Here is a 15,472-nt window from a genome sequence, read left to right as displayed (position 1 = left end):
GGAGCCATCCTGAGCTGAGCAGGTGAAGGGGGTGAGGGGCCCGGAGCCATCCTGAGCTGAGCAGGTGAAGGGGGTGAGGGGCCCGGAGCCATCCTGAGCTGAGCAGGTGAAGGGGGTGAGGGGGCCGGGAGCCATCCTGAGCTGAGCAGGTGAAGGGGGGGGGGGGCCCGGAGCCATCCTGAGCTGAGCAGGTGAAGGGGGTGAGGGGCCCGGAGCCATCCTGAGCTGAGCAGGTGAAGGGGGGGCCGGGGCCGGGAGCCCGGACCGGGCGGGGGCGCCGACGTGCCTCTACCTGCCAGTTCAAGGCGGCGGGAGTGAGGAAAAAGGCTTAGGGCCCAGGGGGCGGGGAAGGGGGGCCGGGCCTGGATCCGGCGGGGAGGCCGAGCCCGAGGCCCGACTGCGGCTCGCGCGGTTCCGGGGACACGAAGCGAACGTTGGTAGCGCGGCTCGAACGCCGGCGGCGGGTGAAAGACGGGGGCCCGGCGGGGCGCGCGCGGGGACCATGGCGTCGGTGCAGGCGTCCCGCCGCCAGTGGTGCTACCTGTGCGACCTGCCCAAGATGCCGTGGGCCATGGTGTGGGACTTCAGCGAGGCCGTGTGTCGGGGCTGCGTGAATTTCGAGGGCGCGGATCGCATCGAGCTGCTCATCGATGCCGCCCGCCAGCTCAAGCGTAGCCACGTGCTCCCCGAGGGTCGCTCGCCCGGGCCCCCGGCCCTCAAGCACCCGACCACCAAGGACCTGGCGACGTCCGCTGCGCAGGGCTCGCAGCTGCCGCCCCCTCAAGCCCAGGCCCAGCCGTCGGGGACAGGAGGTGGTGTCTCCGGCCAGGACCGCTATGACAGGGCCACATCTTCCAGTCGCCTCCCCTTGCCCTCCCCTGCCCTGGAGTACACGTTGGGGTCGCGCCTGGCCAATGGGCTGGGCCGTGAGGATGTGGTGGCAGAGGGGGCAAGAAGGGCCCTGCTTGGCTCCATGCCTGGCCTGGTGCCCCCCGGGCTGCTGGCAGCTGCGGTGTCTGGCCTGGGAAGCCGGGGCCTGACGCTGGCACCCGGCTTGAGTCCTGCCCGGCCCGTCTTCGGCTCGGATTTCGAGAAGGAGAAGCAGCAGAGGAATGCGGACTGTCTGGCAGAACTGAACGAAGCCATGCGGGGCCGGGCGGAGGAGTGGCACGGGCGCCCCAAAGCGGTGCGGGAACAGCTGCTGGCGCTGTCTGCCTGCGCCCCCTTCAACGTCCGCTTCAAGAAGGATCACGGGCTGGTGGGACGGGTGTTCGCCTTCGATGCTACTGCCCGCCCGCCGGGCTTCGAGTTCGAGTTGAAGCTCTTTACTGAATACCCCTGTGGCTCTGGCAACGTGTACGCAGGCGTCCTGGCCGTGGCTCGCCAGATGTTTCATGATGCTTTGCGAGAGCCGGGCAAGGCCCTGGCCTCATCAGGCTTCAAGTACCTCGAATATGAACGCAGGCACGGCTCCGGGGAGTGGCGCCAGCTGGGTGAGCTGCTTACCGATGGCGTCCGCAGCTTCCGAGAGCCAGCGCCCGCCGAGGCCCTGCCACAGCAGTACCCAGAGCCCGCCCCGGCAGCTCTGTGCGGCCCACCCCCGCGAGCCCCCTCCCGGAACCTGGCACCCACACCTCGCCGCCGTAAAGCGTCCCCTGAGCCCGAGGGCGAAGCGACTGGGAAGATGACCACCGAGGAGCAGCAGCAGCGTCACTGGGTGGCGCCCGGTGGCCCGTACTCCGCCGAGACCCCCGGTGTGCCCTCACCCATCGCAGCCCTGAAGAATGTGGCCGAGGCACTGGGCCACTCCCCCAAGGACCCGGGAGGGGGTGGGGGCTCTGTGCGTGCTGGGGGGGCTAGCCCTGCAGCCTCCTCCACCGCCCAGCCCCCAGCCCAGCATCGCCTGGTGGCCCGTAACGGTGAGGCAGAAGTCAGCCCCACGGCTGGGGCAGAAGCTGTTAGTGGGGGTGGAAGTGGCACTGGGGCCACCCCGGGGGCCCCCTTGTGCTGTACCCTATGCCGGGAGCGGCTGGAAGACACCCACTTCGTCCAGTGCCCCTCCGTGCCCGGACACAAGTTCTGTTTTCCCTGCTCGCGCGAGTTCATCAAGGCGCAGGGCCCGGCTGGGGAGGTGTACTGCCCCAGTGGCGACAAGTGCCCGCTGGTGGGCTCCTCCGTCCCCTGGGCCTTCATGCAGGGCGAGATTGCCACCATCCTTGCTGGAGACATCAAGGTCAAGAAAGAACGGGACCCCTAGGCCAGCACTGCCATCAGGCTACTGGCCCCCGCCCCTCGCCACCCACCGCTGCCGCGGGTAAATTATTCCCTCCCCCACCCAGCCCGTGCCGCCCCCCTGTGTACATACCCCCTTCCTCATCCCAGTTGGGTCCCCTGGGTAGATGCGTTGAGGGTGGGGGGAGAAAGCTTGTGGCTTGTGTCCGGGGGAGTGTTTGGGGTCCCTTGGCCCCTCTGGTTTCCCTCTCCCCTTCCTGGCTTGGCTTTGCTGCTGCTTGTAGTTGGGGGAGAGGTGTCCCCTCCTCCTTGAGACGGGGACTCCCGAAATCTCGCTCTTTATAAACGAAGCAAAAGCATTTTATTGCCCACCCTCCTTCCACCCCCTTTCCTCCTTCAATAAACCTGAAGATGGGTTTTTCCTTCTTGGTCCCTTAGTTGTGTGAGCTGCTGCGCCCCCTTCGGAGGGGAACTGGTCCTGCAAGGGCGCGCGCTCTGCCTCGTGGCCTCCAGGTGGCGCCCTTCACTCAGGCGGGCCCGCGGGCGGTCTTGGTTCCAATCACCGGCCCGTTTTCCAGGTGACAGAACTGAGGCCGAGAGGGGATGGCTCTGACAAGGGAACGCCGAGCAAGCTCGGGTTCACCCCCTGTACCTGGGCTGTGGGAGACAGCGCCCACGAGGGGAGGGGAGAGAGGCATGGGGGCTTCCTAGATGGGGCCGGCGGGAGATAATTGAGGCTCGATTGCTGGGGGGACTACCGAGGAAATTGACCTCCGTGGGCGGGCTACGCTTACAGGTTACTGGGAGCAAGGTGACCGCTTCTCCCTCCTGGTGGTGCCCAAGAGCGCAAGAGGCGGGCTTTTGGGAAGCCTGAACTGGGCTTCTGGCGCGCCCTCGCCGGGAGATCAGCCTCAGCGGCCGCCCCCCCCCGCCAGAACACCGTGACTAGTCTGGTAAAAGGCTCCCCCCGCGGCGCCTCTGATGTGCCGGCAGCCTTGCCCCGCACCTGTCGGTGAGCTGATCATTAACCAGGACTTCCTGCTGGCTGGCGTCACGGGGCGGGGCCTCGGCCGGCGGCGGCTAAGCAGGGGTTAAGGGGAGGGGATGGCCCGGAAACCGAGCCCCCACCTTGCTGCCTCCCCCGCGACCCTGAGTTGGAGGTTCCAGGAAAGGGTAATATGCCTGGCCGGCGCAAAGGCCAGCGGAGGGACCGGCACCGGGTAATGACTGTCCTGCCGCTGCTCCGCGCGGTGAGCTTGGCACCCAAGTTTGCTCCCAGATCTCAGCTACATCTGGAGGACCCCAAACCACCAGGCCCCTGGGTCACCCCGATCCAACCACACACCTTGCAGACTCCCCTGTTCCAGCTCCCCAATATCACGGGCCTTGTGTGCCTTCTGGAGATCCCTCTGTTCTTTGCCTGCTGGTTCTTGGACGGAAGGGTCTGTGCCCCTCCCCCAGCCTGCAGGTCTCAGGTGTTCTGTCAGCCCTGGCACTGCCAACCTGTGCTCTGGGCAGGGCTGGGAAAACCACCCCTGATTAAATATACTAGGCGATAAGCCTAGGGCAAGGGAGGCCAGGATGGAGCTTAAAGCCTGGGCACCCCTCCTGGGCAATCTCCAGGCCTCCAGCACCCAGCTCTGCAGACTCAAGCACTGGGAGTCTCCCCTCCCCCACCCTTCAGTGCTAGATGCTCCCAGACACCAGGGCCCTTGGCCCCAGAGAGGGCGGTAGAGTTGTGGAGGACACCTGGTCCTTTAAGAACAGCTGGTGGGTGGGTGGGGGGCAGGGGAGGCACCCCCAGCCCTGCCAGTGTGTATTCTAGATAGAGGTCTGGTTAACCATTAACAGAGCAGAAGGCCTGACCTGTGTGGGTGTGAGGGGCTGGATCAGTCCCCCTCCCCCAGCACCAGGGTGGGGCCAGAGTAGAGGGGTTCTGGGTTTATTTGGGGATCAGTGAGAAGGTGAAGAGACTTTGAGAAGGAAAGCCAGATGCCGAGAGACATGGAAAGATGGGAGACAGTGGAGGTGGGGAGGGAGATAAAGACCTGTGTACTGAAAGAGACAGGAGAGCCTGATAGACCCTCAGAGGTGAGGGAGATGAGGTGGAAACCTAGAGGTTCAGAAAAGAAAATTCGAGAAATGTCAAGATAGGCTGAGACAGACTAAACAAATGGTGTGCTGATGAGTGGCACAGAGGGCGTTGAGAGAAGAGTGAGTGAGATGGAGCGACGACGAGAACCGCTGTGAACTAGGAAGCTGGCTCAGATCAGAAGTAGATGGTTCAGCGCGAGAGTTCTCAGAGCGGAGAAGGACCGAACTCTGTGAAGGAAGGCAGGACTTGGTCTCTCTTGGTTATTGGTCACCAGTGACAGGACTGGCCTGACTTTCCTGCTCCGAGTCTCAGCCACGCTGACATCTCTTCCAGGAAGACTGCTAAGCTGTGTCAGGCGCCGTTTCTGGGCTCTCCTATCCCCAGTACACATTCTGGTCCATCACTGCCTGAGACTGTGAGCCCTGCTGGGGCAGGGCCACTCACCACAGCATCCCAGATGCCCCCCCACCTGCATAGGGTAGGCAGTGGGGGGCTCAATGCAGCCAGCCAGTCCTCTCCTGTAGCTGGTACTCAGGGGGGCAGATGCAGATGCACAAAATAAGGTGTCCCTGGAGCGTATGTCTGGCAAAGAGATCACCAGGGAAAAGAGAGAGAATGATGGTGGTTGCTATTTTAAAGAGGGAGGTTGGGAAGGGCTCACTGAGAAAAGGATGCTAAGAACAGAAGGCAGTGAAGGAGCCCACCAGAGGAATAGTGTGTGCAAAGGCCCTGAGGTAGGAGCCTGCTGGGTTTGTTCCAGAAGCAGCTACACGTAGCCCACACAGCTATGGTGAGGTGGGGAGGGGGGGAGGTCTGAGAAGTTATAAGGGAGCATGGGGGGGGGGAGGTGGCCAGGCCGTGGGAAGGACTTTGGACTTTGTCTAACAAAATGGGCGGTGGGCTTCCAGCGCTGAGAGGACGCAATGACGTAGACATGGCGCCGAATGTGCTAGAATGGGCAGCATCTCGCTTCTCTGAGCCCGGGGCTCCGCAGACACCTGGTGACTGTGTGTCTGAGTGAGTAAGACACAAACCGCAGGTCTGCATGGCGTCTGAGGGGTGTCCGAGTCCCAGGGCCACATAAGGACCTGGGGAGGCCCGAAGACACCGGCCCCAGGGAGACAGGCAGCGTCGGGCTGAGAAAGCCGTCCCACCCGGGGCTGGAAAAATCCCCCTGGCCCCCCCGCCCGCCTCGCCCGTGGCGTGCCCACTCACACCTCAGGCAGAGGAAGCTGGCAGGCCCCACAGGAACCTTTCTGTGGGGGGGGAGTGGAGGCAGGCGGGCGGCAGGGACGAAGGGAGAGGAGTGGCAGGCGGGCAGGCCGCGGGCAGCGGCCACACAAAGGCCCCAGTGTCTGCCCCGCTGCCCCGCGCAGATATAAATAATATGCATATACGTCGTTATGTATACGCCCGGGCTGGGGCCAGGGCCAGGGCCACGCGCTCTGCCCCCGGGCATGGCACAGGTCTGCCTCCTCGGGGCGGGGCGCCCGGAGACCCTCAGAGCGAGCGGCCAGGCCAGGGCCACGGTGACAAAAGGAGAAAAGCCTACAAGTATGAGCGCACCAAGCGACCAGCAGAGGTGGGAGGGCAGGAGCACAGGCGGAGACGCTGATCTCACTGAGGAGAGGGGAAGAGTCAGAGCCAGGAGTGAAGACGGGGCTTTCCAGACAAGGCAGACTGCAGAGGAACCCCGAGGGGAGCAGGGCAGAAAGGCCCAGAATGTAGCCGAGAGACACCCAGAGAGGCGGACAGGCTGGGCTGGGCCAGTGCGGGGGGCCTGGGAGGCTGGGGGTGCATCTGCACTTTGGGGGCCCCGCCTGTGGTGCTCTGGTCCAGCCCACTCCAGGGCAGATTGAAGGCCAGGGAGTGGAGGGGAGGGAGGTGGCCCAGGTTCCGGATCTTGGTGTTTACCTGGGGCAGGCACTGCAAACAGGGCCAGCCTGGCTCTCGGCAGGCGACGGCGGCATGGGATGGGCCCCAGCGCTGGCACAGCGGGCCCGACACGCCCACCTGTGGCCTGGGCAGTGAGGAACGCGGTGACACATCAGGGGACAGACACAGTGACACACGGCCCAGTAATAGCGACACGTGGTGACAGACCCTGTGAGGGGCTTCGGGACGCAGCGGTTGTCGGGCACAGGGGCTCAGAGAGAGAAACGGCAACGGGACGCGGTGAGCAGGACGCGGAGACGGTGACCGTAGACGGACAGTGTGGTGCAGGCGGTCAGCGGCACAGCGACACCCATAACCCCACAGCGGGCCAACCCCGACTGGCGGGCGCTCCCGCGTCACGCACTAGTACACCGACCGGACACGTCCTGGCCAGAGCCGCAGACCGGGGCGCCATGGGCCGGCGCCCGTCCACGGGGCGCGCTCGGAAACCACCTGGGCACCGCCGGCTTCTGGGGCTTCTCCTCCCGCTGCTGCAGCAGCCAGTGGTGGGAAACAGGGTGATGACAGGGAGGAGGGACTGAGACCCCTGGGCGCCCCCCGTGTTCTAGAAGAGCCCTGTGATCCAGGACCGGACTCAGGCTCGGACCGCCTGGGTGCAGGTCTGGCGCCCCCCTCGCTCCCACCTCCCCCGGCCTCAGCTTCACCAGTAACACACCGGTAGGGCCTGGTGGGCGGCGGCTGCTGTTGCTGCCTTCAACATTGTTGTCATCACCATCATCAGTGTCATCTCAAGCCTTCTGATGCCCTCTGCCCGCCGTGGGGTCCCGTTTCCCCAGCCACGGCCCCCTCCCTAGGCCCTTGGGTCCATCTGTCACCTCAGCCCACAGGCGGTGTCCAGGCCTGGCCGTTGCAGCCCAGGCCGCTGCGTGTCCCCAACACTACCCCTCCATCCCTGATCCCTGGCGTCCTCATGTCTGTCCATGCGTCCCACGTCTCGCTGTGGTACTTTTCCACACTGGACATCAGCCGGCTGTCCCTGGGGTGGGGGTCACACCTGCCCACGCCAGCCGAGCTGGTGGCCGCCAGACGCCCCGGCGGATGGCCCCACCCTCCCCCAGGACCCTAGAACAACACCCCGCCCCTCCGGCCACCTGAGGTCCCCACTGGGGCGGCCTGAGGCCCGAGCCTGGGGACAGGAAGCCCCAGGCCTGGCCGCCCTGAAAGCCTCTTTCAGCCTGGGCCTCCTCCCGCTGCCACCGACTCCTCCTGCGGAATAATATTTGGGCTGTTGGCCGGGGGGCGGGGGCCAGATCCGGAGGCCGCCTGGGAGAAGCCAGAAACCGCAGGGCTTCCTGCCTCGGGCCGGCTGACTCCGGGAGAGACCCCCAGGCCCGAGGGAGGGGGGCGGGCGCCCGGGGAGACTGAGGGCCTTTCTCTCGGCCCCAGTTGTTTTTTCCAGGAACCAGGAGGAATTCCCTGGCCGGCCCAGGACAGCCAGGCTGGTGGGAAGGACGGAGCCAGCACGGCAGGGCGGGGGTGACACGCGGACGGCCCGCACAGCCGCAGAAACAGGCCTGCGAGGTGGCAGGTAGAGGTGGAAACTCGGGGAGCTGAGGGGGGCGGAGGAGTGGGGGAGACGGGCCTTGGGAGAGGGAGTTAGCGTCCCGAGGCAAGGAGGGACACCCATGGGTGCAGAGGGAAGCGTCGAGTCAAAGCAGTAATCTAGAGTAAGAAAGAGTTCACAAGAGAGACCAAGTGAGACAGGATGAGCGAGCGCCGTCCCAAAAGCCAGGGGCCAGGGAGAAGGGCACAGGGAGCCGTTAGGACGGTGGCGCCGGGAGAAGCCGCACCGCAGCAGGCCGCGTCCACGAAGGGCGCCTGGAGTCAGTGGCCATGGAAGACGCCACAGACTGAGGGACAGGCAGCCCCAGCAAGTGACCGGGGCCCAGTCCCTTCCCATTCGGGGCCTCAGTGATGGACACAGAGCTGGGCCCTCGAGGACCTGGAGGAGGAGACACCCAGAACGCGGCCGACAGGGCCACCTCCTCCCCACACACCAGGGCCTGCGGGTCGGTGGGCGCTGAACATGTGCCGCCTGGTAAACATGGATGCCGACTGCTGGATCGATGGGAAACGCGACAGACCCACAACACGGACGCAGGTGCACACACACGACACCCACGCGGGGGCCGTCGACTGGACACGGACCGTCACACATACCCCACTCAGCACGGACCCGACCACAGAGGCTGGGCGGCAGCGTGTGGACAAGGGACCCACCCACCGAGACACACACCTGTCTGCGTGAGACGCAGAGGGCCCTGGGGTAGGGATCAAAGAGAAGCACCCCAAGAGCAGACACACACGTCGGCATCTGCGATCAGAGACACCCAGAACATGGCACGCACACGCACACCGAGAAGCGCCAGCACATCCATTCCCTTTCAGTGTACACCGCCCGAACTTGCACGGCCCCTGGGCGCCCTGAGCCGGGGAGCAGGGGGGTGTGTCTGGGCAGTGGAGGTGGGGAGATGGCCTTGGTCACAGCGCGCCACCTCCCCCGCTGCCCTGGCTCCCCCGCTGCGGGGGCTGCTATCTGTAAGCAAACTGTCCTTGGGGTCAGGGACAGCAAAGAGCCAAAGGTCAGGTCGATGGCTCCCCCAGCCCCTCCCCCAGGGGCAGGCAGCCCTGGGGGGTAGGAGGGAGAGGGGGTCAGGGAACAGAAGTCAGGCGCTCAAGCCCCACAGGGCCCACCCGCCAAGGAAAGGAGACTTCAGCAACCGGCAGAAATGGTGCCTTTAATGGTGAAACACAGCCAGTATTCCGCTTCCCAGGCAAGAACTAGACTTCAGTAGAAATTCCCCGCACCTTCACCAGTCCTTTCTGGTCGCTCCTGGACCAGGCCAGGGGGATGGGCTCCAGGGGAAACGAAGGTAGATTTTCATCTCTGTCCCCCCACTCACTCATACCCAAGAGACCCATGGCAACATCTGGGGGGGGGAGGGTCGGGGGCTGTCACGTGCACAAGGTACACTGCTTATGTAAGCCAGCCAAGATGGTGGCCATCACAGCACCCAGAGAAACAAGAAATGTTAGGTCGAGTGGTGGCTGACTTCGGTGCCAAGTAGTCCATCAAAAAAGTGATCCCAGGGCCCAACGGGCCAAAGCATATGTCATTGAGAAAGTATCACCATCACACCCAAAGGGTTGGCCCGGAGGCTGTCCACCTCAGGGCTCAAGGGGCCAGCCAAGATGGCACCCACTGGGCTCCCAATGGATCCACCCGTAGCATCAGTCAGCGCGGTAGTCTTGGCCGGACCCAACGGGCCCACTGAGATGCCAATGGCAAGGATCACAGTGCCCCGTGGATCCGCACGGGGCCCACAGAGACCACAGCAACAGGCCAACCAAGACGTGAACGGACGGGCCGAGCCGTGGGCTCAGGCTCCGGAGCCGGTGGTGCGGGCTGCCGCATGCCCGAAGCGCCTGCGGCCCTGCTAGGACGCGTTCAGCAGCGAGCGGGAATAGAGGCCCTGGTAGTAGGCCCCGGGCTCGGCGCCCTCGGCCCCGAAGCCCGCAAACCCCATGTCCAGTTTGGGAGGCGCGGGCGTCTGTTCGGACATCAGGTTGTTGATGGAGAAGGGGTGGTTGAAGTTGTAGGGCGCATCCAGCTTCAGCTCCCCGGGGAGCTCCAGGCCGGGGAAATAAGGGGTGGAGGAGGGGGGGGAGGCGCAGTCCAGAGCCCCCACCTCTTCGGCACCCTGGGCCTCAGGTTCGGGGGGCGCAGGCTGGGGCGCAGAGGCGCCGGGGGCGGGCGCGGCGGCAGCGCCCCTGGCGGAGGACCCGCCGCCCGCTTTCTTCACCTTCTCCTCCAGCTTGAAGCGCTTCTGGCGGCGCAGGTAGCACCCGTTCTCGAACATGTTACCTGAGCTGGGGTGCAGCGCCCAGTAAGAGCCCTTGCCGGGCTTGTCTGGGGAGCGAGCGACCTTGACAAAGCAGTCGTTGAAGGAGAGCGAGTGGCGGATGGAGTTCTGCCAGCGCTGCTGGTTCTCCCGGTAGTAGGGGAAGAGGTCCATGATCCACTGGTAGATCTCGCTCAGCGTGAGCATCTTGCCTGGCGCCTGCTGGATGGCCATGGTGATGAGCGAGATGTAGGAGTATGGCGGCTTGGCGTGCGCCAGGGGCCGCCGGTACCCTTTCGGCATCTCCTTCCCGTGCACCAGCCCCGGCCCCGGGCCCCCGTACGCAGAGCTGCTGCCCCCTCCGCTGCTGGCACCCAGGCCTGGGAAGGTAGGCCCCAGGGGCGCCGTGGGGGCCGGGGGCGCCAGGGGTCCCGAGGGCAGCGGGGAGGCAGGGAGCCCCCCCGGGGGGTAGGGGGCACTCAGAGGGTTCAGGGTCATGTAGGAGTTGAGGGGGGCCATGGTGGGCACTGGGGTCACCGGAGAGTAGACCTGCAGGGAGAGAGAGAGATGGGGAGGGGTCACCGAGTCTCCACCAGGCTGAGTCCCCCCCCCCCCATGGGGTCTTGGGTCTCCTCGGTCCTTTCCTCACTGTCACTGTCTCGTGAGTCTCGCTCTTCCCCTTCATCATGCACCCCTACCCCCCCACCCCGCGGGCTCCTCCATGCTCCCCGATACTGGAGTGCATTCTCTAAGGGGTTCTCAGAGTGTGGTCCAGACGCCCTGGAGAGTCTCCAAGACGCCTCTAGTGTGTCCATGAGGCCCAAATTATTTTCATAAAAATATTATATTATTAGCTTTTTCGCTCTCCTCCTCTCATGAGTATACAGTGGAGTTTTCCAGAGGTTACCTGCCATGTGACATGGCAAGGCCTGGTTCCCGCTCCAGAGCCATCCAGCTGTGTCCTATGCAGGCAGGCACCAGAGGAAACAGGAGCGAAACCGAGCCAGGCCTCGCCCCCTAAACGCTTTGAAGTAGTCACTATAATTCAAATGCATTCTTTATACTAACGAATGGCCGCTCTTTTAAAATGAATTAAAATATACTCGAACACCTTCTCAGTTTTAACGGGCAACTAGAGACTAGACGTGATCCATGCCCACAGCAAACCTTTGGGTCATCCCCAATACATTTTAAGAGTTTAAAGCGCTTCTGGGGAAAAAAAAAGAAAAAAAGAAAAAAAAGAAAAACTAGTTTATCTAATCTACCTGATAGTATATCCTTTTATAAAATTAGCTTTTAATGAGTCAAAACTATTTGAATACCAGAAATCCCACGTCAACCAAATATACCCCCTCCTTACAGTATATCCTCAAGTCTAAGGCATTGCTGTAAAAAGCAGTGGGATTTGGGTAACAGTGACCGGGGGAAACTCGCTGCCAATTATAATTCCTACACACCATGGACAAGAAAAGCAATTCCACTTTCATAAATGATCAAACGGCAAAAACATGTTTCCTAGCCCAATGAAATACAGCAGACAGGCCGAAGTCTCCCAAAATAGCCTCTCCATATTCTCTCAAATATTTAACAGACATTTATTGGCTTCCTCCTCCGTGCCAGGTACTGGTCCAGCACAGGCGAGGCCCCCGTGAGCCTTAATCACACAGGTGAGGGTGTGGGGGTTCTGATGGTGCCCACTTTACAGCCGAGGAAGCTGAGCCCAGCGAGGGTGCTTGCGTCACACAGCAAGGAAGGGGCAGAATTGGGGTTGCAAACCCTGGCTCTGGACTGACATTCTGAATCATGCTCTAAAAACAGCGACCCAGATAGACGGAAATGCAGCCTGCCCTCATGGGGCTGCCAGTCTAGCAGGAAGTGAGCGGGGAGCAAGGAAGCGGTGAAGCCCTGGGGATAGTAGTGATCTCCCTTGCTCTGTGTTGGCCCTCTCTGGTCACTGTCTTTCATCCTCTCTCCTTTGAGGGCCCACTTCCTGTCTTCCTGTCTGCCCTGTTCCCTCCCCCCAGAAAGTCCAGTGGCTTGGGGGTCCTGCTCTAGCTCTGGAAGGAGCCAGCTGGCTGGGCTCTTGTGGAGCCCCTTTCACGGCCAGCATCTGCAGAACGCAAGGTCCAGAGAGAAAAGGGGATTGCCAGGGTTCCTCAGGAAGTCAGGGACAGGTAGACGTGTCTCCAGGTACCGCCTGGAATGTGTCTTGGCATCTCCCTGTGTGTGTGTGCGTGTGTGTCCGTCTGTCTGACTCAGTATCTGTAAATTCCTCCCTTCCACTCTCCCTCATCCCCGCCCACTGTGTCTCTGTCTCTTCTCGCACCTTCCCCTTGTCTGTCTCTACTCTATCTCCCGTCTCTCCCCTTGATCTCTTTCATGCTTCCCCTCCTCTGCTAGTCTCCCCCACTTCTCTCCTCCTGACACTTCCTGAGCCCTCTCTCTCCTGCCCCCCACATTGTCTCTCTCTGCCCTTCCACTTTGTTTTTCTCTCTTCAGCACCTGTCTCTGTCTTTCTCTACCCCATTCTTCCCAAGCCTCCCCCATGTCTCTTTCTCCTTCTGGGGTGAAGCCATTCTCTGCACCTCCTTCCCTCACTCAGCATTGCCATCTGGGCACAGTTACTCCCCTCCAACTGACACCCCCCCACCAGCTCCGCCCCTCCCCAGAATAAAAGGGGGGCCCACAGGAGAGGTGATGGATTCGTGAAGATCAGAGTTTCTAAATCTCTTCGCGGCCACCCCCCAGCTTCTCCAGCTCAGACCCCAGGGCCCTCCTTTTCTGGCTCTCCACCCACCAGGAAGTCCTCCTTGAGGTCTGACCTCAGGCACTCCAGCTGCCCTAATCCACCCTTGGCTTTCCCACGCCCCGGGGCTGGGATGAACCCCCAGTGTCCGGGTCTGAGCCGGATCTCCCCTGCCAGGGTGGGGCTAAGATTGGGGGGAAGCCCTCAGGGGACCTGCACCCCCACCCCAGAAGGCTGGAATTTCTCCCCTTTCATTTCCTTATTGTCTCCGGAGGAGGGTGTGACAGGGAGAGTGTGAAGCTAGAAGCCTGGTCTCAGCCTCAGTCTAGAGCCCAGGACGCCCCCACCCCCCACCCCGACTCGACTCCACAGGCTCAGGGTTTTCCATCTTTAAAGTTGGGGCGCACTTTAGAGTTGCTTCAGCCAGTAGGGATGCCCCAGTGTGATAACTCTTCAATTTCCTTTCAGACAGGAAACGGCCTGGGGGTGTCAGCATCGCCCCAGCAGGAGGGCATGGTGGGCAAGAAGCAGTGGGGACCCTATTCCTCCTCGCTGAGGAGCACATGTCTCTCGCTCTATTGTTCTGACCCAAGAAGAGGTGGTGGCTCGCCGATGGGAAGGGTGGAGAGCCCCTCAAACAGTATTCCTACTCCAGTCCCTTATAGGTCTACTCTCCCAAAACATGCCCTCAGCACCCTCAATTTCCGGCATTATCTCCAGGCAGATTATCTCCCAAACTTCAGACTGCACCCCAATTCATGACTTCTCCATGTGAAGACCTCCCCACCATCTATCTCTTCAGATGTACCCCCCAACATGGATTTGCAATTAGCCCCTTTTACTCAACCCCTGGCTCTGAACTTTCCAGGGTCCAGCTGGGACCCCCCCCCACTCCTGGGAACCCCCCACTGCCCACACCTCCCACCCCAGTCTTTGACTCCCCCAATGTACAATGGACACCGCTGGTGGCCCCACCTCCACCTCTCCACACTGGCAACCTCTTCCTCAGCTCAGCCTGCCCCACCCCACCTGCACCTCACACCTCCACAGCCCCAGGACTGGCCCCTGCTGGGCACCTGGCCAAGCCCCACAGTCCCAACCTACAGCTTCAAACCCCAGACTGCTGGAGCCCCGAAGTCCCCACAGATTGCAGCCTCCTTGGGGAACACAGCTATCCCAGCTTCACACCCCCACTTCAAGCCCACACATGCTTTGTAGGTTAGGAGCTAAGTGTCCAGACCCCCATAACCGTCCAACAAGCCCCTGCCCCCCAAGGGTGCCAGCTAATAAATCCCTGCAGCAAGAGGAATGGGAATTAGACTCAGGAAGGACTTTCTATCTGCTGGGGTGAGGGAATTAAGATAAACCCCCTCCCCCTACACTGGGTGGTCTGCTCCGAGGTGGGACTGCTGAGGACATTAGCAATTACTAGAAATTGCTTGAAGGAAAAGGGGGGAGGTGAGAAATCTGAAACCCTCTGGCCTCCACCAGCAAGAATCCCTGCTGAGGGTCTCTAATAACAATTAAACCCCTGAAGTTCAGCCGGGAGGGGTGAGGGTCATGAGTGAAGGAAGGCGGGGTGCAGAGATTGCTCCTCTTCTGCCAGTGCTGTGGTTGTCCCCGTCTCCTGCTCTCAGGCTCCCAATTCTGACCCCATCTGGGGTCCCTGTCGATCTGATCCCCAATTCTAACCCACCTGTTATTTCAGCCTCCCCAAACGAAACCTCATCTAGCACCTCGGGTCTCTTATCTCTGAGCAACAGCCCCCACCTCTTAGATCACCATTGTGACCCGTACCCCTGAATCCCAACCCCAGAAGCCCCATCTTTCACACTAGTCTCACAGTGAGCTCCCACCTTGAGCTCCCCTAAATAGTGGCTTCCCTCTTCCCATCTCTTAGTTCCTACCTCTTCCCTCCATTCTGACCCCCATGTCCTAATGCCCCAGCTATTCTGAGGTTCTGATTCTTATCTTTGGTTTGTTCATTTTAATCCCTTAAGTTTTGGGGTTCCCAATGCCCAGACTTCATCTTCCGGCTATGACCTGACCCTTTGCCTAAAATTTCCCGACTCCCACTTTCTATACCACGCTCCCATGCCCTGTCCCCTTTCCCTCACTCCTACACCTGGTCTCCGCATCTCTAGTTCCCCAGCTCCTCCACTCTGGTTGGGGCCCCCATTTGAGCCCCTGGCCCGCATGTGAGCCCGCACCGTGATTCCTGCCCCCCACTTCCCGCTCCGCGGTCCCCGGGGACACACCTCGCCCGCCTCCGGGTAGTAGCTCCACTCCGCCAGGTCATGGGCCTCCATCTTCACCGAGCCCAGCATCCCCCGGGCCTGCACCCCCACCCGCCCCCGCTCCGGTCCGGGGTGGGGGGAGCCGAGCACTTCTGATCTCTCAGCCCGCGCGGCCCGAGCTGCGACCGGCGCCCGCCGTCCGACCGCCTCGGGTCTCAGCCGTCCCGGGCGCCGCGGGAGGCGGCCACGCTTTATAGCTGGGGACACCCCCCCCCACCCACTCCGCCCTCGCCCGCTCCGGGCACCCCGCCCGCCTCCCCGAGAGCGGCGCGCTCGGACTGAGGCGCCCCCTGCGGGATTGCGA

General features: G+C 62.3%; 2 protein-coding genes across 2 annotated transcripts; one reads left to right on the top strand and one right to left on the bottom strand.

Annotated features, from left to right (window-relative positions):
* The first annotated feature begins 250 nt into the window (after window positions 1-250).
* IRF2BP1 (interferon regulatory factor 2 binding protein 1) lies at window positions 251-2,653 on the top strand. The gene has a single exon (XM_004694214.2). The coding sequence runs from the start codon at window positions 503-505 to the stop codon at window positions 2,255-2,257; it is 1,755 nt and encodes a 584-aa protein (XP_004694271.1). The 5' UTR covers window positions 251-502; the 3' UTR covers window positions 2,258-2,653.
* Window positions 2,654-9,720: 7,067 nt separating this feature from the next.
* On the bottom strand, window positions 9,721-15,198 carry FOXA3 (forkhead box A3). The gene is made up of 2 exons (XM_004694213.1): window positions 15,130-15,198; window positions 9,721-10,674 (listed from the first exon to the last, which is right to left on the bottom strand). Exons 1-2 carry the CDS (start codon window positions 15,196-15,198, stop codon window positions 9,721-9,723), a joined length of 1,023 nt encoding a protein of 340 aa, XP_004694270.1.
* Between the last annotated feature and the right edge of the window lie 274 nt (window positions 15,199-15,472).

The sequence above is a fragment of the Condylura cristata genome, unplaced genomic scaffold, assembly GCF_000260355.1.
Source record: "Condylura cristata isolate star-nosed mole 26May11 unplaced genomic scaffold, ConCri1.0 scaffold00041, whole genome shotgun sequence".
Classification (NCBI taxonomy): domain Eukaryota; kingdom Metazoa; phylum Chordata; class Mammalia; order Eulipotyphla; family Talpidae; genus Condylura; species Condylura cristata.
Note: the sequence above shows the minus strand (reverse complement) of the source record. Positions and strands in the feature narration are given on the sequence as shown.

What these genes read in the sequence shown, in the direction of transcription:
- IRF2BP1 (XM_004694214.2), top strand. Translation starts at nt 503, where the DNA reads ATGGCGTCGGTGCAGGCGTCCCGCCGCCAGTGGTGCTACCTGTGCGAC.
- FOXA3 (XM_004694213.1), bottom strand. Translation starts at nt 15,198, where the DNA reads ATGCTGGGCTCGGTGAAGATGGAGGCCCATGACCTGGCGGAGTGGAGC. An exon ending in ACTACCCGGAGGCGGGCGAG is followed by an intron (nt 10,675 to 15,129) that starts GTGTGTCCCCGG and finishes CTCTCCCTGCAG; the next exon opens with GTCTACTCTCCGGTGACCCC.